Genomic DNA, 25,096 nt, shown 5'->3' on the forward strand with positions numbered 1-25,096 from the left:
AGGATAGTTCCTTTTTTGGATAAGAGTTAAGATACTTATATTGACTGGTGGATAAGTCAACCCAGTTTTTTGAGGGTCCATTTTTTAAACTAACATTTCTATACTTATACATGAATATGTACAGTACTTGCAAATACTCAGATCCTCAGCAAAAAGAGTGTCTCAACATTCAAAACACAACATTGAGAAAAAAGGAGAACAACCATGCAAGTCTTCTCATTTCAGGACTTTATTAAGGAAAATTAATTTGTTCACATCTAGAAGTAGTTTCCTGTGCAGAAATGGTGGTTTCAGGCAAAAACAAATGTTTCTTGTGAAAAGGCAGTATGTTTGTATCTAAATAATGTATGTTGCACAAAGCACACTGCAAAGTGAGCAAAGACATTGCTTCTTATGCAGAAAGTATATTTGCTATCTCTTAAAATGTGTTTTCTGAACAAGGAAACTGCATGTAATTTTTCTGCACAAGAATCAGTGTATTTGCAGAAATTGCAGAAATTAATGCATGTTGTGCAAATTTTTGAAATTTTTGTGGAAAAAATTGTGAAAATGTGTATCATATGTAGTTTTCCTGTGCAGAAAACATGTTTTGTGTACAAACAGCAATATGTTTTGTGAAGGATACATGATATTTAAAAACAAACAAGATATTTCTTCTGTGCATTTTTTTTTTATTGAGCTCAGGAAAGCCATGTGTATTTTTTGCATAGACACATTTTCCCTAAGTAAGTCTGGAAGTATGAATAGGAGTCAGCCATTGCAAAAAACCTCTTGTATTCTTGTTGATATTTTCAGTGGAAATGTTTTTGCTTGCATATGGGAATGAAATAAGTTAAGATTTACATCCCTGTTTAATTGTACTTGTTATGTGATTTTTTTTTTGTTATGTAATGTTTATAATAACATTTATTTTTTTAAAAAAGATTCACATCCCTGTTATATTTCAAAGCAAATTTGCCAGGTTCAAGCATACGTGAAGCAACCAGTTTAGGTCCAAAACACACTCTAGAAATAATCCAATTTGAGACCACTTTAACTGCCCTGGCTCAGTGTTAGGGAATTCTGGGAATTGTAGTTTATTGTGGCATCTGAGAAGGCTAAATGTTTCACAAAACTACAGTTCCCAGAATTCCCTAGCATTGAGCCAGGGCAGTTTAAAGCAATCTCAAACTGGATTATTTCTGCAGTGTGTTTTGGACCATAGTTTATCTAATAAGCTTGCATGTAGCCAGTATCTGGATGGGAGATTGTCTTGCAACCTGACGAGTGTAACCCTACATTTAATGTCAGAAGAAAGGTGGGTGATATTTCCAAATAAATGCATTCAAATTTTCCCCTGCCATCTGCAGCTACAAATGAAATACTAAAAAGTAGCAGGCAAATATATATTGTGGATCTGTGACTCCTCTTTTTTCTTCTTCTGCTTTTTGCTCTTTCATTCTTAGAGTCCAAGAAACTGCTGAATACTTGACTGAAGACTTGCTGCAGGTGAGGCGTGGGTTTGATCTCTGGGCATGTGCTTACCTGTACCTGCAGTCACAGAGAGAAAGAGTCCCTTGTCTTTGGGTATAGTTTTTTTTCCTTTGCTTTACATCTGAGTCAGAGAACAATCTGGGAAAGGCTTCAACTCTCTAGAAAGATCCAGATGTTGTTGCAATAGCGAGAAATGTGTTTCTTACTTCATAGAGCAACAGACTTTATTGTAGTTGAAAGAGCAATCCTAGGAGATCTCAAGAATTAACAGAAGAATTTCAGTCTCACTGAATCTGTCTCACTGATTTTTGGATGTATCTTAATTTGTAGGTTTAATATTGACCTAAAATGGTAGTTCTGGGCTGGAACTCCAGGAGATCCTCACTTGACCATGGAAACCCACTGGGGACCTTAGGCAAGTCATATTCTCTCAGCCTCAGGGAAAGGCAAGGGCAAACTCCTCTCTGGACAAATCGTGCCAAGAAAACCTTATAATAGGTTCACCTTAGGGTTGACATAAGTTGGTCACACCACAATGACAACAATTGGTTTTAATATTTATAAACTTCCCTGAGTCCCAGTATTGGGAAAAACTCGGGACATACATAAATCACTGTTAACACCACTGCTACTTTTATTCTCAAAAATGGATTCTGTGTCTGAGACAATCTGCTTTATCACACTAGGGGGCAAACGGGATTTAAATGAGAGTTAAACAGGAAATGTTAAATCCTGTTTGCCCCCTAGTGTGATAAAGCAGTACATCATTCCCTTAACCAGACATCTGAAGAGAAGCTGAGTTATGAAAGGGGATTGACAGACCGCCCGAAAAGAGTGGGCTGGAGGCACCCATTTTTCCTCCTGAGGGATGTCACATCAGTCAAACCACTTGGCCTCCCTCTAAAAGTGGGTTCTTTTTGGTGCACATGGTGGACACTATGAGTGCGTCATTGGCACAATGTCACATGTCGATGCAAGCGTAGAGCCATGACGTGAGGATGCTGCGCTATGCTTGCGTCATCATGGCGGCCCCCATATGGATGGGACCACTCCATGATGGCGTTGCCACCACGCAGTGGGGCTCGGGAATATGCGGTTTCTCTGCAATCCTGAGCCCTAAAATTGGCTCCAGACTGCCGCTTTCTGGCAGTCTGTACCAGGCCAAAGGTTCCTTTTTTTGACTACAATTCCCAAAATTCCTCCAGCTGGGATGGCTAGTGCCCATGCTAGGTGGAGAATTCAGATAGTTGTCTAAACTACAGTAGAAGCATTTCCAGATTCTGGCCCAGCTATGGCATAGAATCCATCCTGCACTGCCTTTCCAGAACTCTGCTTCTCTTTGACTCTAGACTCAGCTCATCAATGTAAAGACCAAGCCCACATATAAAACTTTGAGATTAAATATCTGGGATAGCACCCATCACATCCCTTCAATTCGACATGTTGGACATATTCTCCAATGGCTGGCCGCCAATGCTTTATCTGAAAGTCATGTTTGGGCTTTTTTCTTCTAGAGTTCAGATTTCTTAAATGATGATTATTAGAAAAGGAGGATGAGTATAGACAGCTATGGAGCAGAAAGAGTTTGTGAGCAGGAAAAGAAGTTTTGTTTTGGGGAAAGTTTTGGTAACTATGAGGGGAGAGATGTACTTCCTTTCATTAGCACATCTCTCTGGGGCTGTTGACACTAGCAAATGTTAGGCCATGATCCATAGATCAAGTACATGGTTTTCTTGAATACTTAGGGCCCTATCACACAACACTGTTATAACGCTATTATTCCACTTTTACTGTCATAGCAACATCATATTTCTATTTGCAGATTTATATTCCCAGCTCTTGGGCTTCACTAAACTATAAATTCCACAGGATGTTGCCATGACAGTTAAAGTGGAATATAGCACTATAAAAACATAGTGGGATAGGGCCCTTACGGTTGCTCTTCATACTTTTAAAGATGTGGGCTGCACTCCACTAAAGTTTATGGTAAATGAAATTTGCTAGTCTCTACTTTAACATGCCACAAGATTACTCTTCAGGAAGTTTCAGCTTTTACTTTCTGTGAGGAATTGCATGTGTTCTGTTCATACATATTCTGCATACGCAGCCCAGGTGATATTTGTAGATGGGCATCTTGCACTAACCATTAAAAACAGGACCAGCTTTTCATTAGGTATGGTGAGGGGGTTCCCTCAGGCAGCAGATGCAGGCTATTAAAAAGGGGGAGCAGATTATTAATTATGCAAATTGCTATTCTTGTATTCTTATTCCCACTCCAGGATTTGGAGAGATAAATGTGAGTTTTTTCTGCCTGAGGTGCCAAATGACTTGACTGGCTTGAGACACTGTGCTTCTTAACACTGATATGTATGGAAGGGGCACATTTGCTGGCAAGAAAATATCTTGGGTCAACTCTAATCAGCAGGCATTGGAAGCTTTCCAGATTTTCCTCCTTAATGGAAGAAGCATTGGAAAAACATGGGAGGGTTCCAAGTGGAAGACAATGACATCAGTCCACACACCCTCTCCAGTAAAATTCCATGTATGAGGCAGGGAAACTGCAAGATTAAAAATTAATCTGAATGCACCTAGTGTCTAGGGTTTGCCAGAGTGAAAACTCGAGAAGGCTCTTGTTCCTTTAATGGCTATGTAACAGAGGGAATTTCAGGTGGTATTGCTTGTAGGTAGGTAACTAGCTGGAATTCACACAGCTAGGGAACAAGCAACATTTTTATATAATAATAATAATAATATATTTATTTATTTATTTGTATTCCCGCTTCTCCAAACGATCGAAGCGGCTTACACTAAAAATATCCATAAAATACAATAACAGCATGTTTTATTATATCCTAACCCTTAAGGGTACAGGAACCCTTTCTGGTTTTCACTCTGGCAACTCTAGACACTAGATGCTTTCAGATGAAGTTTTAAGCTTGCAGTTGCCCTGCCTCATTCATGGAATTTTACTGGAGAGGGTGTGTGGACTGATGTCATTGTCTTCCACTTGGAACCCTCCCATGTACAAGAGTTTATATAACAGAACACACCTATAAGCAGAGTTTAGGTGAGTTACGTTTTTAGACTACAGCTCCCAGAACTTCCCCAACCAGCATTGGCTATGCCAGATGAGCATGTTCCAGGAAAGTGATTCCCATACTCTGGCAGGTTTTTTGGACATCAGCTCCCAGCATTCCAGATCATTGGCCAAGATGGCTGAGGCTTCAGGGAGCTGAAGTCCCAAATACCTAGAAGACAAGAGTTTGGGAATCAGTGTTCATATAGTTATCGTACGAGAAAGCAACTTTTCAAAGCCCTCCCTGTGAACAGTGTATAGTACCGTAGCCTACATGTCTTCACATATGGTGTTAAGTGCCTTGTTTAATTTTTAAAAGTGGACATTTCTGGTTCTGTTGCCAGATTTTTCAAAAGAATCTTATGGGAGGTGGGAATAGAAGTTAGACATTTCACTTTGCAACAGTACAGAAGTTCTTGGAAAGGAAAAAAACTACAAAAGAGGATTAATAGGATGTTGCTGTGATTTTTTTTTTTTTTAATGGTATGGCCCCGGAGCTGTTTTAAATGCAGGAAAGGCTTTATTTCTTTAAAAAACCCTTAGTAAAGCCCAAGATGAACACCAGTTTACCTCCTAGCTGGAAAAAAGACCTCTCTTGTGTCTAAGACACTGTTCCTCCAGGGTCAGGGTGACCAAATGTCCTCCTTTTCCAGGACATGTCCTACATTTCAGCCTTCTGTCCAGGAGGAATATCAAAATGTCCTCCATTTTGAGCATGACTAAGAAGCCCACTAATTAACACAAGCTGCTGTTCCCATTTGAGAAATGCATCTACTTGGCAATCTATCCTCACTGAAAAATAGGAAGATAGGCTGGATCCTTCCGAAGTTCTTTTTTCTTAGGAGAAGCAGCAGCAGAAGACAAACTTGCCCCCAGAGTTCAGGGTGCGTTTGTTTCCCAGATGGGAAAAGGACAGCAAACGTAGTACAGTGGGCCATTGTTATATTCTGGGGTTTGGTTCCAGGATCACCCATGGAAAACAAAATCTATGGATGCTCAAGTCCCATTAAATATAATGGCATAGCAAAATGGTGTCCCTTATATAAAATGGAAAAATCAAGGTTTGCTATTTGGAATTTATAATTTCTTTGAATATTTTCAATCCGTGGATGCTTAAATCTGTGGATAAAAATTCCATAGATAAGGAGGGCCAACTGTATTGGGCAATGGACCACTTGGGGACACAAGGCAAATGTTGAAAATTATTTCCCCTAATTTCAGCACAATGGACATATGAAAGGAATAATTTAATTGTAGATTCAGTCAAGTAAAGTACAGTTTTAAGCATTCATCTTGCTCAGTTCTATAAGTATATTGCAAGCCAACAAGGCATTTTAATGAAGCTAAGGTGCTTTACAGAGCGCCCAAAAAGGGCGCTCTGCCAGCACCCATGTTTGCTGCGCCAGGGAACCACAGTGGACAAACCGCACGATTCCCTGGCGCAGCAAAAAGAACTCGCAAAAAGTGGGTTCTTTTTGCGGCACAGTTATGACACCGCAAGGCACCAATGGTGCACTTGCAGCATCATTTCTGCACCGCAACATGCGGATGCTAAGTGTCTGCTACGTCAAAATGGCGGCACCCATGTAGAATGGGCACTGCCATTTTGTACGTGCTCAGCACGTACTAGAGTTGGGGGCGTCCGGAAAGGACACCCCTTCCTAACCCTAGTACGTGCCAAGCATGTACTTTTTGGTGGTGTGGAACCCGCCACTGTTCATCAAAAAAATACAGTTGAATAAATAATAAAATACAGTACATGTAATATAGCTGGAAATATACTATATGAAATTAATTTATAGTTATATTAGTGTTTTTAGCTTTTATTTTGTAATGTCCTACATTTTGTGGCGCCTTCTCTTCCTTTGCAGTTAAGGCCTCTGGTCACCCTGACCAGGGTCCACTTTCTTCTACATACAAAAAAAACCCAAACATATAAAGCTAAAAGAAATTCCTGTTTTCTTGTACTCAACTGTTTCTTGTCATCCCATCCATCCCTGGTCTTCGATAGATTGAACAGAGAATTGAGCCAGCCAAGCGTGCAGCACACAATGTGCACAAGAGACTTGTGGCTTGCCTCCAGGGTCAATACGGGGCAGACATGGACAAACGGGTGGTAAGTAGCAGTGCTTATGTCTTTTCATTCTAAAGATTAACACAATAAAATTATACACTGTAAGGGTTTTCCTAGTCTGATATTCCATACCAGAGATGGTGGGAATGGCATCTTCTTGTTGTTGTTTGCCTTCAAGTTATTTTCAACTTATGGCAACCCTAAGACATTTGGACTCATGGAGTTTTCTGGGGCTGAGTATGTGACTTGCCTGATATTGCCCAGTGGGTTTCCATGGCTGAGCCGGGAATTGAACCCTGGTCTCCAGAGTTGTAGTCCAACACTCAAGACACTGCCTCGTGCTGGCTCTCAGGAATGACATACTCTCCAACATTTAATGGATGAAACTCAAGACACATGTGGCCTAGAAACCTCAGAGTGTGGTCAAGATGGCAACAGTTATTAATGAAGAAGGCCACACAAGCAAAGGGATGCAGCAGCAGTTTACTTTTACCTGAGCGTATTGGGAAAGGCAAGATGGAGGTCCTCTCTCTTCTCCCATTAAGTTAATAAAGTACAGACTACTTTTGCATTTTGAACTCAGTTTTCAGCAAGTGAAGTAAGCTGAGGCCTAACAGGCAAAATGGGAGGAGGAGAGGGAAAATGGAACATTTTAGAAATAACTGAAAAAATGGGACAACAGAGGATTAATAATCAGGATTGTCCCTGCCAAATCAGAATGGTTGGAGGGTATGGAATGGAGGCAGTGCCCTCAATAAGAATTCTGGAAAAATTGTGATGTTGGTGTTGTTGGTTTTTTTTCAGGGGAGGGGAAAACTATAGCTCCCAGAATCTCACAGGCTAAGGAATTTTGCAAATTATAATCCAAAAATAGCTGGGGGAGGAGTAATCCAAAATGCTGATTGGGGGATTCTGTGAGTTGTAGCCCAGAATGACTGGTGAATTTAGGTTGTGGTCCAAAATGCTGGCTGGGAGATTTACCCAACGTCACTTTTGTAAGATCTCATTACTAGCTGTATTGAACTCTGAGTCAGGAAATTACTTTGTGTGCTCATTGTATATTCTCATTTTCTACAGAAAAAGTTGCCCTTGATGGCATTATCCATGACCATGGCTGAAAGCTTCAAGGAGCTTGACACCGATTCCAGCCTTGGGTAAGAATCCCTGCATTTAATGGATTAAGACATATATAAAGTGATCAACTGTACAACATAAACAGGCAAAATATATTACAGGTTGCTGGTTCTTATGGTCACATGAAGGTAACCATCTCTGTCCTTAATCTGCCACAATCATTTGCAAAACCACCATTGAATTCTAAATCAGGAACCACTTTTGCAGCAGTTAGCCTGATTAAATTGTTTTGTATTGGACTGGGATAATAAGATACCCTTTTAAAGATCCCTTTCATAATACACAGTAATAGCTCTGTGATTCCTTGTTAATTACCATGGCTACATCTTATGGAATCCTGGGATTTGCAGGATTTGGAGAGGAATATTTGGAATTTTCAGCCAGAGACCTCTAGTGCCCCACCAGATTATAAAGCCCAAGATTCCATAGGATGTTGCCATGGCTATTAAACTGAAATCATAGTATTGTAATAGTGTAGTGTAAAAAAAAGATGGTATCTTCCTATTTCATGAAGTGGCTACCACTGATCCTTATACAAAAGAAAAGAAGCAAACTGAATTTCCTTTATTTTTGGTTCATAGGCTCTCTTTACATTATCTGCTTTGGCTTTGTGTTTTATCTGGAAAGGAAATCTTAAGGATAAAATCTACGGTGCGGTACAGATGGCCGGCTCCATGCTGCCCGTCTTTCCCTCTTGTTGGTGCCACAGCAGCCGCACTGCATGGCACCAACACACTGCCAAAAAGAAGCCACTCTAAGCGGTGCTGTAAAGGGGAAAGAGTGCTGCTGTGACATCACTTCCTGGAAGTGACATCCGGACACTGCACAGCGGCGACATCATCATGTTGGCCGCCGTGTGGACAGGAGGCCGCCATGATGATTGAGTCCATACGGACTAGGGTTCTGGAGCGTGTGGTTGGTGCATGCTCTGGAACCCTAGAATCGGCACAGACATGCCACTCCCTGCCGGTCTATACTGGGCCTACATTACACATAGGAATCTGCCTCATATGGAGTCACACCATAGCTCCATTTAGGCCAAACCATTTAGGCTCCATTTAGATCCTTAAGGCATTTTGGACTTCAGCTCCCAGAATCGCAGACTATTGGCCAATATGGCTGAGGCTTTTGGGAGCTGAAGTCCAAAATCTCTTAAAGGGCACAGTTTGGGGACCACTGATCTAGACCAGTAGTTCCCAAACTTTGGTTCTCTAAATGTTTTGGATTTCAGCTCCCAGAATACCAGACCATTGACCAAGATGATTTTGGGAGCTGAAGTCCAAAACACCTGGAAGACCAGAGTTAGGGAATCACTTATCCAGACCAGTATTGTCAAATCTGACTGGCAGTGGTTTTCTGGGGTTTCCCACAGGATTCCTTCCTAGCCAAATCTAGAAATCCCTGGTGGTCTCTCATCCTAACAGGGATCAGGCACAACCCTGCTTAGCTTTGAAATTGGATGACACCGGGTGTGTAAAGGGTGGCATGCTGACACATCCTTTCCCTCATTTTGTTTGCATAGCAATAGGGGACCAGATGTGGTCTGTAACAAAAGAAACGTTGGATGCTTCTTTCAGAGGGGTGTGTGTCATGCTGGCAACTGTGTGCTGTGTGCACTCAATCCATCCTGTTTCTTTTCATGGATTATTTCTGGTATGGAGAAAGATGGTAGTTGTGGAGAGAAAATGCGGAAGGGCTGCAAACCTGAATGCACAATTCTATGAGCAAAACAGTGAGATTGCACAATAAAAACCTCATTTGGAAGCAGCCATACATCACTGACCTCTGACTGTCACGTTATTGCTTCTGTTTAAGAGGCTGCTTCTTGTTAAGCTACCATATAGCCTTCTACACCTGGGCATCTCTACAGAAAAGTATGACAACTTTTTTTCAAGAACAAGAGTTTCAAGTAACAGAAGCCCATTTAGGGAGAGGTGCCAGATTGGAAATGTTATTTTTTTGAACCACATTGGTCAGAATCCCTTGTCAGTAATCCCTCTGACCATACTGGCTGGGAATTCTAGTAATCCATCAAATAATGTTTTCAAACTCTGCTGAACCCACACTTAATCACAAATAGAGAAAAGGGTCTACACACAGAACATATACCAAGCAGCATAAGGATTTTGGGTCACAGTCACTATTCCTAGAATTCCCAGCATGTATGTTCAGGGGGATTACTGACAAGAGGATTCTATGCACTGTGGTTCAAAAAAGTAATATTTCCAAGCTGGCACCTCTCCCTAAGTGAGTTTCAGTTACTTGAAACTCTAATTCTTGAGGGAAGTTGTATAGCTTTTTGTGTAGTCAATAGTGGCTAGTCTGGGTTTGCAGAGCATATTCTTGGCAAAAGGAAGAGGAATATACCCTTTGACCTTTGCTGCAGCTTGCCCATGCCCCCAAAGACTGAGAGTTTACTGCAAATGTATGCCCTTCCAGTGTTAGCTGACAGCTCTCATGCCAGTGGAGTGGTTAATTGCTCTGGGATTTAAACTGAACTGCCCATGGTGCAGAACCCTATCTCTAAAATAGATTCAACAGCTTGGATTATGTGTTCAAAGTAAATCCAGATTTGCCACCCCACCAGTTGCCATTACACTCCCCATTTCCCACAATAGCAGAGAGAAATTAGCTCAGATTTTGCACATGACCATAATGCTGTCTTCCTATCTTACTCACAGGAAGGCTCTAGAAATGAGCTGCTTTATCCAGAGTATGCTAGCCAGGATACTTGCTGAGTTTGAAATGGCCCTTGAACGAGATGTTCTACAACCTTTGAATAAATTGAGTGAGGTATCTTTCAATCTGCTCCTCTCTACCTCTTTTTTAGCTTCCTCTTCTGACTACTCCCGCTTTCTTCTTTTGCTTCCCTACCTTTATCTCTTAATGTTGCCTCTAACAGGAATGTGGCCCTTCCTAACAAATGGACATAAGCTCCCGTGACAAGGGGGTCTGCCCACACAGAAATCCCTGTTGCTTCTGAGGCACTGCTGTATCATTGCTTGTTAATGGGAAAATTGCCATTCTGTTTCCACACAGCAGTACTTAAAAAGAATAGGACATAAAGGTTTGTAGGAGGATCTTGATTGCATCCTCCCCTGCCCCACTTTTCAAGTTGATGAAATTGTACCTGCATAGATTGTTCCCTGTACAGAACATTGCATTTTATGGATCTTCTTGGGACAGTAATTTACCAGACAGAAATAGGGATGGTTTATAGTAACCATCTCACATCATGAGAAAGCACGATTCATTAGGAAAGGTAGAGAGTAGCAGAAAGGGAGGAAAACCACATGCCAGATGGATACGACTCAGTCAAGGAGGACATGGGCCTGAGTTTGCAGGACCTAACCAGAGCAGTGGAGGATAGGGGGTCTTGGAGATGTCTCATCCACGGGGTCACCATGAGTCAGGATCGACTTGAGGGCAGTTAACAAGAACAACAACATTAACAACAATAGTATGGTGTTAGAGTAATCATGCAAGATAGATAGGTGCCTGTGTCTCTTTGTGGTTGTGGTTCACAAATGCTGGTCTTCCACCCATCTACACTTTGTTTTACAGCAGGGATGGGCAACCTATAATTCTGCATATTGGTAGACTGTAAGTCCCATCCCCTTTGACTCACTGAGGTTGTCTGACCCTGCCTGAGGTTAGTGGGAGCTAGAATACAACTGCATCTGAATGCCAGGTTCACTTTTCTCATATTAGAATGACACTCCACTTTTTTTGACAATGCCACAATCTATGATCTTGGAAGAGGGGGTTATTATTTATTATTAAGCTTTATTTATAAAGTGCTGTAAATTTACACAGCGCTGTACAGTGCATACAATCAATTAAAATAGATAAATTAAACCTGCCTATGGCATACATTCTATGAAGATAATTAAACATAATACATATTAATACATCTTAACATTTAAACAATAAAATATAGCAGACAACAAATTAAAATAACATTGGATAGCAATCACGTATTATTGTTATTATTAAACAATCACGAGGTGGTGTTAAGCTGAGCAATATATAGTTGTTCTGTTATCTTCTGTACCACCCAAATGTCCAAACAATGCAAAATCTTCTGGCGCTTCCATTACACATGTTAGCCTTTTGCTATGTGTGCTTACAAGAAATATTTATTTGAAAGTATTAAATACTAATCTAAAAAGCCTACTCAAATTTGAGCATGTATGCATAGGCACATTTGTCAGCTCTGTTGTTTACAACTATGTTACTATGTAGTTGCATGTTGTTAACAATTTTTTTAAAAGCTGACTTTCTGAGCTGTCAGAAGGGTTAAGATAGAGAACAGAAGTCACTTATTTTCTTCTCAGAGCCATTTAGCCCACTATCAGTGGAGTGGAACAGTAAATAAACTGTTTCTGCATAGGCTAAAGCTACTCCAACTATTATATAGTGAGTGTCTCACTTGTCCATAGTGTCACAATATCTGTACAAGAGGGGGAAAAAAGCCATCACAAATCAGGAATAAAAAAAATCAGGAATCCAAGAAGCACAACAGAATGAGAGTGAAATTTCATGGACTATGAAGGGACACGACATTCCAGTAATGGAAAAAACAGCCAGTAGGTATAGTAAAGATAAGGCAATGCTGAATTTTTAAAAATCTTTGTATTTGGTTTCCTAAGATAATATTAGCTACCTCACACAGGAAGCCTTTTTTTTTTAAGGAAAGAATGGGTTAAAAATTGGAGATGGCTACAAAGTTTTACTCAACAGAGATTATTTATAAGAAAGGCAAATGTCTTAATTGGTTTGCTTATATGCAATTTAAGGACAAATTTAATCAAGACAAGAGAAATGTAGCCATAGGGGTTAGAGAAAATGAGTTTTATTTAGAGTTAAGTAAAGATGAATACCATATAATTAAAAAGGTGTATAAATGGCTTCTGTAACAAGAGGCAGAAGATAAGCTTGTAAAAGTGTACATGCTAAAGTGAACCCAAAATTCGAGGCATAATGTTTCATAAGGATGTATGGGGAAGATGTGGCCCAAAGATGTAAAACTTCCTTTTTTTGCAGTAATTTAAAAGAAAACCTATACTGTAAGATGATGTATGATGATGTCCAGATTCAAAACAGAGTTGAAGACCATCCTGTTCAGAGAAGCGTTCCCAGGCATTGCATAATTGTCACTTGCTATTTGATGTGTCTTTTGATGCCTGTTTTATCGAACCATTTCCTATATTGCTATGTACTTTATATGTATTAACCTACTAGCCCCACCACCTTTCCCTTCTCCTTTTATGTCATGTCTTTTTAGATTGTAAGCCTGAGGGCAGGGAACTGTCCAATTAAAAAGATTGTATGTACAGCGCTGTGTAAATTTACAGCGCTTTATAAATAAAGGTTAATAATAATAATAATAATGTATAGATGGTATCTAACCCCATCTGTTCCAACCCCAGCTGTTGGAAATGACACAGAATGTTTTAAATCAATGTTGAGGATGTTAAGATAAGGAGGAGGATTTTTTTTTTCCATATGTGGTGGACTTTTAAGAAAGTGGAACATTACTGCTCTAAGATTTATATGTTAACCTAAAAGAATTTTAAAGCTAGATTTTGTAATGTTACCAGAAATATTTTTCTTGGTCATTAGGGATAAAGAACTGTATAGTAAGTATGGACCATTTCTTCTATATATAACAGCAGCAAACTTGAAAATGGACTGAAGCACTAACAATAGAAAATGGATTGTTAAGATTGCTAAAATTGTTAAGATGGTTGAGTTAGCCCAAACAGCCAAATAAATGTGAGTTTTGAGGAATAAACCCATTGAAGGCTTTTTCAAAATTTGGAAACTGTTTATGGGCTTTTTAAGCAATAAGGAATCTATTAATATAATCTGTGGCTATGATTATTAGTGATTTTATTAGGATTATTTAGTTGGATCTGCAATGGTAGGATAATATTTTTTTTCTCTTTTTTATTTTTATTTTCATTATACTTAGGACTAGGGCCCAGAGCTCTACTTTGTATTAATTGTTTGTCTTATTTTTCTTTCTTTTTCTATTTTTCTCTCTCTTTCTTTTCATCTTCTTCCTTCCCCACCCCTCCAGTTTCTTAATCTTTGAATATATATTATTTTGATTGTGAATTAGAATTTTAGGTTAAAAAATAACTTTAAAAGAAATTTAAAAAATAAACTATTAGGAATTGGATCTAACTCTTTCATCTCAATCTCTTCCAGGAGGAGCTGCCCATAATTCTGAAACACAAAAAAAATCTTCAGAAGCACATTTTGGATTGGAATACCATCAAGAGCCGGTACTGAGAGAGGGAGGGGAGGGGAGGGGTGGAGTGGAGTAGACATGGGACTGGCCATGAAATAGTTGAAAGAAATAGAGAATCAGTTGATAGAGAGCCAGTATGGTATAGTGGTTTGGGTGCTGAACTCTGGAGACCAGGGTTTGAATGCCTTTGTGGACTTGGAAACTGACTGGGTAACCTTGGGGAAATCATACATTCTCAGATTCAGAGGATAGCAATGGCAAATCCTCTGAACAAATCTTACCAAGAAAAAAAACAAACCACAATATGTTCACCCTAGGGTTGTCATAAGCCAGAAATTACTTGAAGGCACACAGCAACAAAGAGCTGGTAGCTTTGACCTGGCAGAGGAAAAATGTTTTTAGAGTTCTTAAAATGCAGTCACATTCAGTGAGGAGGTTCATCATATGTTTAAGAAGCCCTTTTCTGTTACATCATCTCCATGTTAAACCCGCTGCTGTTCAAAGCACTGAAATGTACAGTAAGTGTGTTTGTATGGGGGACTGTAGGCTGATGCAGATGGTTTTGCCCAGGGCCAGCTGGTGAAGCTTGTGACTTTGTTTTAGTAATCATATCTCTAAAACAAGCAAAGCCCAAGATAAAAAGGTCACGGTAAGCCAAGTTCTGTTTAGCGAAGGTGGAGGAAGAGAAACTTTTGCTCTTTCAGCACTCGGTCAACACAAAGATTGAACTGAAATACACTTGATCAAGGCAGAGGTTTTCTCCACTAACCTGCCTGTTTACCTATGCTGTCAAGTAATAATCTTATTTTGCAAGCATGTCAGCACCACAACATACACCATTCTGTCTTATTCTGTATTTTCACTACTGGTTGATGTAAAAATACAAACAGACTTAGGGTGCATCCACACTGTAGAAATAATGTAGTTTGCCACCACTTTAAAAGCCATGGCTCCATCCTACAGAATTCTAGAATTTGTTGGTTTGTGAGGCACCAGCACTCTACCAGAGAAAGCTGAAGACCTTGCAAAACTACAAATCCCAGGATTTTTTAGGCTCGAGCAACAGCACTTAAAGTGCATTATTTCTACAATGTAGATGCACCCGAAGGCTCTTATCAAAGCACTGATGCCTACCATTTCAGTTTGTAATCTTTGTTTTATACTAAATATAACTAATCTAATCTATAATTATAATAATGATGATACAGTTTAGAAAAGCAGAACGTCACATTCTATGTTTTTAACAGGTTTAAAATTTTTGATAGTTTAAGTACTTTTTAACTTTTGTATGATTTTTTAGGTATGTTTTAAGTGGTGTAAGCCACTGAGTGAATTTTTGGTCAAGTCGCATGCTGTCAGCCTGAGAGGAAGGCAATGGCAAGCTCCCTCTGAAGAAACTTGCCAAGAAAACCCCATGATAGGTTCACCTTAGGGTTGACATAAGTAAAAAATGACTTGAAGGCACACAACAACAAACAACAAGCCACCTTGAGTCCCACACTGGAAGAAAGGCAGGATACAAATAAATATGACAATAAGAAGCATAATGCAATGCCTCACTGTGACACTGGCAGAGATTAAACTACTGCTCCCCCTTGCTGAGAACAGAAACCATTGATAAACCATATTATATTGTATTGCAAAAGGACTTAATGGAGGCTGTCACTGAGAAGTACAACTTCATACAGACGCTTTGGTTGCAGTAAGCCAGAATAAATTATTTATCTATTATTATTTACTTTACACTGATCTGAAGTGAGAAGTAAGGTAGAAGTTATAGGTGATCACATCCGATCTAGGCTGAGATCCAGTAGATACACTGGCAGAGCACAAGTCTCATGCTGTTATATGGGGATGGAAGTTGCTCCATCTTCCTTTCTTCCTCAGACCTAGAGGCCTTAGGCACAGCTCCATCACTCCTAGATGAATGGCTGTTCGGGACATGTGTGTCAGGGTTTGTTCTGGTTGCCCTTGGCACTTGGGGAAGGAGCATTATCTTCCTCCATTATATGGCTGCTCCTTCTTCCCCAGGTATATAAAGGCTAAAAATAGCTGGACACCCTGTCTTCTGCCAATCAGCAGCCAATGGATGGAGCTGCACCTGGAACATTATGCACTGTGCGAGGTATAAGATACCTCCTACAGCTTCCCCAGAATACATACCCTTCCCCAAAATACCTACATCACCCATAACATTGTATTGCAGGTTTCTAGAAATCACTTGCAGCATTCTTTTGCTAGTATACAAAATGAAAGGCAGTCTGCAAATGGAAAGTCTCTGAAATAAAGGGGAAAGGCATAGGTCATTGGGAAGGGAGATTGAAAAATCTGTGGCTATCCTTGAGGTGGTCCTGTCACTAGTGCATGTTAGCCTTATTAACAAAGGACACTTCAGTAATGTTCTCCAAAAGTAGAATTTAATATACATGCAGAATTATATGGGCAATGTTGCACTTTTCTTTAGAACAGTCTATACTATCTCTTTCCTATATCACAAGTTAGAGCAATAAAATAACTCTGGAATTTCAAGCAGTAAACTGCCATGCAAGAGAAGGAGGAGGGTGAGAGATCGTGTGTGTTAAAGAGAGAGAGAGAGAGAGAGATTGTAGGATTACTGACACCTTGCTTTTTGAGGTTTCAGTTACATTATGATTTTCACACAGAATCATAAGATTTTTTTGTCTGTCTCCAAATGCCACTCTGATTCTGTGCAATCAACTGGTTAAAATAGGCAATATATTTGTGTGCATATGAAGATATATAGATAAAGAAGAGAAATGAATAACTGATATTCCTTTACCCTATAATTATCTACCAAAATCCTTGGAATGGGATGAACAAGAAATGCAGATAAATAACTTGAAACCAAACACTATTAATGGTTATAAATAAAGAAAACAAGTCAGTTTTACCCTTCCATGGACAGGTGTAACTCAATTTCAGATACCTAGAACCACTACCAAGCTAACTAGGGTAATCTAGTGGCCAGATCATAACAAAACTTAAAGCAAAAGACATGTATCTCCACAATGCTCAACAAGACAGCTTGATTATGGAAAATCTGTTTTATTTGTACGTGAAAAGGAAATGCTTAACTTGGCCTGTATGAGAAAATTTTTGGGGTCTCACCAGTTCTAGTACTATATTTTTCTTGAAGTAGAGGCATCCTGGTGCTTTCCAGATGTTCTTAACTCTAGCTCCTATAATGCCCAGCCACCGTGGCTGATGGCCAAGGATAACAGGACCATGGGATTTGTATAGGGTTGCCATAATTCTCTACTAAAAACAGGCACAAAATGTAGGACAAAATTTAGACCAAAATATAGGACAATTGTAGGATAAAATTTAGCCCAAAATGTAGGACATTTAAGAAAAATGGAGGACCTTAAATGTCCTACATTTTGGGCTAAATTTTATCCTACAATTGTCCTATATTTTGGTCTAAATTTTGTTCTACATTTTGTCCCAGTTTTTAGTAGAGAATTATGGCAACCCTAGATTTGTAATTTAAAAAATCTGAAAGGCACCAGCTTGCTAACCTTTTTCCTAATTCCTGCTTTGGCTATACAAGTCACTACTGTTCAAAAATGCACTTTTGACTCAAAAGGAGCAATAGGGAAGGACAGACTCCTTCTTGCCTTCTTGTAATTTCCAAAAGTGTGGTTCTCAGGGGATTTGTCCATTATCTTCTGGGGAAAAAAGTATATTATGAAGGGAGACATAAGAATGGCCTTTTAGGCCATATGTGACTTACAAGCCACAACTGGCTTATGCATAATCATCCCCAGCTTTCTTATTATCAAGAATTCAGCTGTCCTACTGTATCAAATATGTAATCAGTCTCTATGTCTCACACACTGCTACTTGTCATCAAATCAATATTCACCTCTGGTGCTTCCTTGAAAATCTGAAGTCTGAACCAAGTTGCCAAGACCTCTGGTAACAGCACCAGTGTTGGTGCTGGTCCAGCAGCATCAGGAGCTGCTCTCAAGTTGGAGAATCTGAAGGAGGAGGAAGAAGAGATGAAGAGGAAGGTTGAGCAGAGTAAGGTAAGGGTAAACCAACACTTTTCTGTGTCATTTTTTAAAAAAAGATTTCGGCTCCAATGTAGCTTATAAACAATATGGCTCCCTAAAAAAAATCCACACACACTTTTAAAAAAATTGAATTTGTTAACTCTCAAAAGCCCTTAAGATACTGATTGGGATTGGGATTAGTGTTGCCACCAGAAGGGTGTGACTCATCAAGGGTCCCTGGGAGCCCAATGTGGTCGTCTCACTCCATAAGTTTCCCCAAGGTCCCAGGTGGTAGGTCTTGAAACAAGGCTATTGGTAAAGATTATAAATTATTCATATAACAGAAAGGAATGAAATGTTTCTGTGCTTGGCCCTTTATGAAATACAATCCTCCAACACTTCTTTGTTTAGGATGAGTACATGGCAGACCTGTATCACTTTTCAACCAAGGAAGACAGCTACGCCAAGTATTTTATCAAAGTAAGTCAACTCCCTTATCTCTCTCTACCTTTCCCCTCATTTCATCCTATCACATAAGACTGTTATTACACCTCTGTCTTCTTTTCAGAATTTTTTTAGCTATTATGTAAGAGATCTACAATTGACTCTTTTAATGTAATTTAATGTAATAATGTAAATGCAATCTTTTTTATTCTTCCTTGTTTGTGTATCATGGCTGGCTGTGCATGCAATTATGTTTTCCCCCATGTTCTATAGTCCTGGGCCCCAAACTGGGACCTTCTGCAGATATACTTTTAGAAAAAGAAAATATATTTTAGGAAGTATAGTCATTTATCTTCCATTAATAGCATTTCCACATGAGACTTTCAAGCAACTGTCTTGTCAGACTGTATCTTCCATGTACCCCTCCCATGATTTCCAACAGCATTTTCCATCTTACTAATAAGGAGGGAAACATGACATTGTAGCGCAATTTTTGGTTGGTAGAAGTAGCAGTCTTCTTACCTATAAGCATCCATAATATCTAGTTTGCTCTTCTCTAAAGGTATTTCTCCCTTCAGCTATATCTACCTGGAGAAAAGATCCATCATCACAGCCACCCATCTCATCTTTTTATGTTGTAATTCCAACATCTCTTCAACAGATGCTACTCTCTGGAGCAAGGGTGGGAAATTGCAGCAGGTTTTGAGGCCAGCCTTCAGCCCCTGGGACTCTCTAGGGGCCCTACAAATTCCCTTAAAATGAAAACAACAAATGGAAGTGGTCAAAGATGCACTCATGATTTTTAAGAGCAGGGGTTTCTTTATATTAAAACTGCAAAGGGACCATGTAACTTATTTTAACAGTGAATTGCTGCTCCTGTATGCTTCCAGGACAGGCGGTTCACCTTCTTTTGCTAGATACTTGAACAAGGAATAGAAATGTTGTTCACCCATTGGTCCTATGTAGAAAAGCCTGATAGTAGTCGCTTGGGTAATTGGAATGAAAGAACAGTCTGAAGTGCTGAGAAATCATTATGCTTTCAATTCTCTTCCTTGCATGCATTCATTCAAACTCTTAGACTGAAGTCCTATGCAGGTTTCCTTGAGAGTATGTTGTCCTGAACTTACTGTTGAACAGATACACATAGGATTGCTTTAGACGAAACCTAAAACATCTGTGTAAGCTTAGACACCATTTTGAGATAGCAAACAACTTTCATTTACGTCTCCCCCCCCCCCTTTTAATGGACAATACAGTTGTTTGATAGAAAAGCAGATATTGTGGAAAATTATCTAGGAGTTGTATTGAAACAAGAAATGTAATGATTTGTTTATTTTAAAGAAGAGAAGGTTAAGAGATGATATGATAGCCCTGTTTAAATATTGAGGAGGGAGCAAGCTTGTTTTCTGCTGCTCCAGAGACTAGGACCCAATGGAGCAATGGATGCAAGCTACAGGAAAAGAGATTCCACCTCAACATTAGGAGGAACTTCCTGACAGTAAGGGCTGTTTGACAGTGGAACAAACTCCCTCAGAGTGTAGTGGAGTCTCCTTCCTTGGAGGTTTTTAAATAGAGGCTGGATGACCATCTATCGGGGATGCTTTGAGTGAGATTTCCTGCATGGCAGGGGGTTGGACTGGATGGCCCTTGTGGTCTCTTCCAACTCTACGATTCTATTATTCTATGATTCTTTTATTAACCATAAAAGGGGAGACTTTTGGGACTGGAGTGGTTGAGGGCCCCAAAAAACAGCCCTAGGAGAGACACTTGGGCCCCAGGGATGGTGCCTTTTTTCCACTCTTTGACAGAACATACAGAGGGGCTTGGAGAGATTACTGGCCAAAATGAAACTATAAATGTCTAGGTTTGTTTTGGTTTTCTTCCTCTTCTGTTTGGCAGTTGCTAGAAATTCAAGCAGAGTATCACCGGAAGTCTCTGGGATCACTAGATACTACATTAGCAGAGCTGAAGGAGACACACTGCCAACCAGGTATGAACCAAGTTGTATTCTTCTGAAATAAAATCTTGTCTCCTGTTGCATACACAAGGGCAAAGCTGGAGGACCAGTGGTCTTGCAAATGTTGCAAGTTTCCAATAGTCCTTGGCAGGCTGGCTGATGATGGATAACGGGAGTCACAATTTATCAACATCAGGAAGACCACAGCTTTCTCACCCTCAGGCTGTGATTTTAGAATGCGAGTGGAAGAAATGATTTATCTGATCAATGATCAGGTAGCTGTTCCATTGTTGGGTGGTACTCTTGGTCTCCACCAGCCTATATGTAACACATTGGAGGGTGAGTGTTCATGTGATTTTTCATGCATTACACTGCGTGTATACAAGATAATAAATCAATCTAGATTGGCTGCAGTCCGCCAGTCTTTGGTTCATAATACCTGTATGTGGGTATTACAACTGGATTAAAAGCCTTGTCTTACACAGAAATGCTTTCTGTATAGAAATTTTTCAGGTATCTACACTGTCACACACTGGTTGTGTAGAGGTGAGATTTATCTGCCAATCCATTCAGCTTCTGTTCATGGAATGAGGGCCTTCCATTTTCTTCTCTCCCCCAAACAACCAAGCATCCTGGGCAGCACCCAGTAGTACAAAAATGAATTTATTCTGAAAATCTTCCCCTCCTTCCTCCTGTTTTGCAGACTCCCCATTCCTTACAGATCCAGGTGTGGCAAAGGTGTATGGGATGCCACTGGAAACTCACCTGAGGGCTTCTGGAAGGGAAATTGCGCTTCCCATAGAAGCTTGTGTAATGATGCTGCTGACATCAGGCATGAGGGAAGAGGTAGGTAGTGCCACTTGCTGACTATCCAGTATTGCCTTTGCTCCTGATCTTTTGGCTTCAGATTTGTTTTTGTCCTTCTGTTCTCTAGGGGCTCTTCCGGTTGGCAGCTGGAGCATCTGTACTGAGGAAACTCAAGTATGATCTTGATAGTGGCTCAAACATTCCAGATGAATTTTATGCAGACCCTCATGCCGTGGCAGGTAGATACTTTAAAATGTTTAGAGCAGGGATGAACAGGCTGTATGTGCCCTGTTCTCATACAGGTGACAGCCTAACTAAGAAAGCCATCCACTCAAGCAAAGTGAGAAGAGAGAAGGGAGTGGTGAAGGATAGACTCACATTTTTTGGCTTTAGCCCCCGTCCACTATTGTTTTCAATTTCCTATACAGTCTCAGTTTCCCTTGAGGAAGCCTACATGGATGTAGCTGTTGCAGCAAAAACAATGAAGAACACTTTAAAGATTAACACATATGACCATTAGGGCAGGCAATTCTCATTGTCTATAATATTTGAATTTCCATTTCTTGTGTGTCTTCTGATTACAATCCACACCCATAAGACTTCATTTCAAAGTTGAATTGTGTACTTGTAATTCGGATTGCATAAAGGCTTTCCAACAACATACAGGGTATCTCATCCCTGCCAGGATATCCCTTTCACATCCCGAGGACTGTTTGTTAAAGGACCACTGTTAAGATTATCATCAGTATTTGTATTCCCCACCTCAGACTCCCCTCCCTATAATGTGTAGAAATATCTGCCGACAGAGACAGTACTCCATGCAGCTGATGAAGTAGGCAATGGTCCACAAAAGCTTATGCCAGGAAGTGGGCAATTTGTTGCCCATGAGCTACATCTGTAACCCTGGCACCCTTTGATTTTCTTTGCTAAAAATGCGCTCTAAAGGGTATAGGGGGAAAATGCATTGTGTATTTGGCCCGTCAGTCTGTTTTAGGCCCAGAAGTGGCCTTTTAAAAAGCAGAAAGTAAAATGGAAGTAATTTTCATGTTTACTAGATGTGTGTGCGCGTGTGTGTGTGTGATTTAAACATTTTTTCTCTTTTTAAACTGTATTTGATATTTTAACATGCAATTTGTTTTAATACTGTAGTAATTTAATTCTGTTTTAAAGTTCTGTTTTTGTATGTTTTAATTGTACTGTGTTTTAAGTTGCCCTGAATCCTAATTTTGTATGTTTTAATACAAAGGGTGGGATATAAGTATAATAATAATGATAATAATAAGTTCTAAAAGGTGTCTCTCCTGGGCTTAAAACACCCAGAAGAGACAAAAATGTGGTGAAATTTTGTACCATGTTCCCTAGAGGGCATGAGTGTCCTTTTTCAGTCAGAAAAGTGGCAGTTTTTAAAAGTGGCTTGAGTGGACATGTCTGTAAGTCATTATGGTCCTAATGGTCCCCTGGCTTATTCCAAATAAATCTTGTTAGTTCTTTAATAAGGCCAGCCACAATACTTTTTGTTCTTGAGAGAATGCAGCTCTTGATAGAAAAACATGTCCCAGTCTGTCTCAGTTGAACACTAGGCATCTTGTGCCATGTCTGAAACCATGTCTTTTTATTTCCATCGTAGGTGCACTGAAGTGTTACCTGCGAGAATTGCCCCAGCCTTTGATGACTTCTGAACTCTACGATGATTGGCTCAAAGCTGCCAGGTAATTAGGAATAAGAAGACAAACATTATTTCCTAGAGCTTATGCACATTATTATTTCTCTTTGGAGATCAGATGACATTGCCTAAACTAGCGAAAGACCTGTGTTGTTGTCTGCAACGGAAAACAACTAAACACTTGACAAGTGAACAAGTCAGGCTATACAGCACTTATGTTGCCCTTAACATCATCTGACCAAACACCAAGAATTAAAAAAGAGGTCCTCCTTAGCTAGAATCTTGATCTTCAATTGGGGAGACCTGTATTCAGATTCATACTCAGGCTGTGTATGAAACTGTGTATCTGAATTTGGGTTAGATTGCACGTTGTTTCAACTATGCCAGCTCATCATCCTGTTTGAGAATTTTAAAAAATAGACTCATCCATATATGCTAAAGGTGAGGAATCTGAAGCACTAGGCTCAAATGTGACCCTCTTGCAGGAGTCCTAATAGGCACAGTGGTTAAATGCCTATACTGCAGCCACAAAGTTGTGAGTTCGATCCCACGCAGGGCTCCAAGATCCACTCAGCCTTGCATTCTTCCATAGGTTGCTAAAGTGAGTACCCAAGTTTGTTGGGGGCAATTAGTTTACACATTGTAAACCGCTTAGGGAGTGCTTAGTTCACTGATAAGCAGTATAGAAATGTATTTGCTATTGCTAATTTTGACCTCTGAGACTCCCTTCCCCATGACACTGATGTTTTATCCATTTTTGTATTTTTTTTCCTGATTATAAAAGGTTGAAAGTCCTTCTCCAAAGGCTCAGCAGTAAGAGCTTTAAAGCTGAACAAGTCTTTAGCTTTAGTTTGGTATTTTTGGTCCCATCCTTTTACTTTTGGATACTCCACCCCCCCCAACAATGTGTCCCCCCCCCAAAAGAAAGAGAGAGAGGCCTTCTTCAGAATGGAATTCAGCCCTAGGGAGACACCACATTTTCTGTCTTTACAAAATTAAGGTACCAATTATGATAGATAATTATGATAAAAACAGCTTTCTCCAACTTGAAGCCCTGTAGATGCACTGCTAAGAGTAATGATAGTCCATCCATGCATCTGGAGAATGCTGGATTGAGGAAGGCTATCCTTGTAGATGAGACTCCTTTCTTTATGGAATTGCATTTTATCTTCCTTTCTCCTCTGTCTCTGTCTCCAATGTGCCTTTTTCTTCCTCCTCATGTTTCACGCTCTTTTTCTTTTCAGCATCAAAGAACCAGAAACTCGACTGGAATACCTCAAGGAAGTTTGCAGCCATCTACCAAAGCACAACTACAATAACATGAGGTATGGCACCTTTGCCAGTATTCATCACTTCAAAAATAATTTTTAATGTTCAAGTTTTATTATGCTCTTATAACAGCACTATATTGTTAGGTTTTTCTCTTTAAATATAGCATTTTCTTCACCACCTTGGTCTAGAGCAAAATATGTAAAGAGAAGAAGAGGTTTATGCTTATTCAATTACTACCTTTCCGTGGTGGCAAATGTTCTGCCTTTTTATTTCCTGCTCAGCATGCAGCAGATAAACCCAAGTGCCATGTGAGAAAATTATTTTACTAATCACTTTTTCAGGTACTTGATCCGTTTTTTGGCCAAGCTCGCTGAACAGCAGGAAGTAAATAAAATGACCCCAAGCAACATTGCCATTGTCCTAGGGCCCAACCTTTTGTGGCCTCAAGAAACTGAAGGGTAATGTATAGATCTCACTGGAAGAAAATTTCTGTTTGTTTTGTATGTATTCAGTAACTGAACTCTTTGGACATTTGTATGTACATCACTTACTTCTCTCAAAAGAGAATAGTTTAGTATAACCTTTAGAGCAGGGCCAGTGAACCTGTGACTCTCTAGGAGGATGTTGGTGGGTGGACTCCTGTTCCCATCAGGCTTAGACTATTTGGCTAATGGTGACTCATAATGGAGTGAAATACTGTTCATCAACATTTAAAGGGCCAAAATCCTGCACTAGAGATATATCACACAAAGATTTTCATAATACATTTCTTTTCCACCATGTCTCCCTCCAGATATTTTGACAACTCCCATTTGCCACACTAACTGGATTATGGAAGGTATAATGTAACATGTTTGGAGGCTACCAGGTTAGGGAAGGTACCATATACTATTCAAAACAACTTCTCTCTTAACTGAGAAA

At 39.8% G+C, this 25,096-nt stretch overlaps 1 protein-coding gene across 1 annotated transcript in view; it reads left to right on the forward strand.

Moving 5' to 3' along the window:
• Positions 1 to 25,096, forward strand: part of SH3BP1 (SH3 domain binding protein 1) — a 50,915-nt gene that overhangs the window by 12,988 nt on the left and 12,831 nt on the right. Inside the window, exons 2-14 of the mRNA XM_042467922.1 lie at positions 1,446 to 1,488; positions 6,561 to 6,665; positions 7,701 to 7,777; positions 10,439 to 10,550; positions 13,974 to 14,050; positions 17,930 to 18,065; positions 18,444 to 18,512; positions 20,376 to 20,466; positions 21,137 to 21,279; positions 21,368 to 21,479; positions 22,868 to 22,949; positions 24,148 to 24,228; positions 24,517 to 24,633. Coding sequence (XP_042323856.1) covers positions 1,446 to 1,488; positions 6,561 to 6,665; positions 7,701 to 7,777; positions 10,439 to 10,550; positions 13,974 to 14,050; positions 17,930 to 18,065; positions 18,444 to 18,512; positions 20,376 to 20,466; positions 21,137 to 21,279; positions 21,368 to 21,479; positions 22,868 to 22,949; positions 24,148 to 24,228; positions 24,517 to 24,633 — 1,245 coding nt within the window. The remainder of the gene's footprint in view (positions 1 to 1,445; positions 1,489 to 6,560; positions 6,666 to 7,700; positions 7,778 to 10,438; positions 10,551 to 13,973; positions 14,051 to 17,929; positions 18,066 to 18,443; positions 18,513 to 20,375; positions 20,467 to 21,136; positions 21,280 to 21,367; positions 21,480 to 22,867; positions 22,950 to 24,147; positions 24,229 to 24,516; positions 24,634 to 25,096) is intronic.

Source organism: Sceloporus undulatus, chromosome 5 (assembly GCF_019175285.1).
Source record: "Sceloporus undulatus isolate JIND9_A2432 ecotype Alabama chromosome 5, SceUnd_v1.1, whole genome shotgun sequence".
NCBI lineage: Eukaryota > Metazoa > Chordata > Lepidosauria > Squamata > Phrynosomatidae > Sceloporus > Sceloporus undulatus.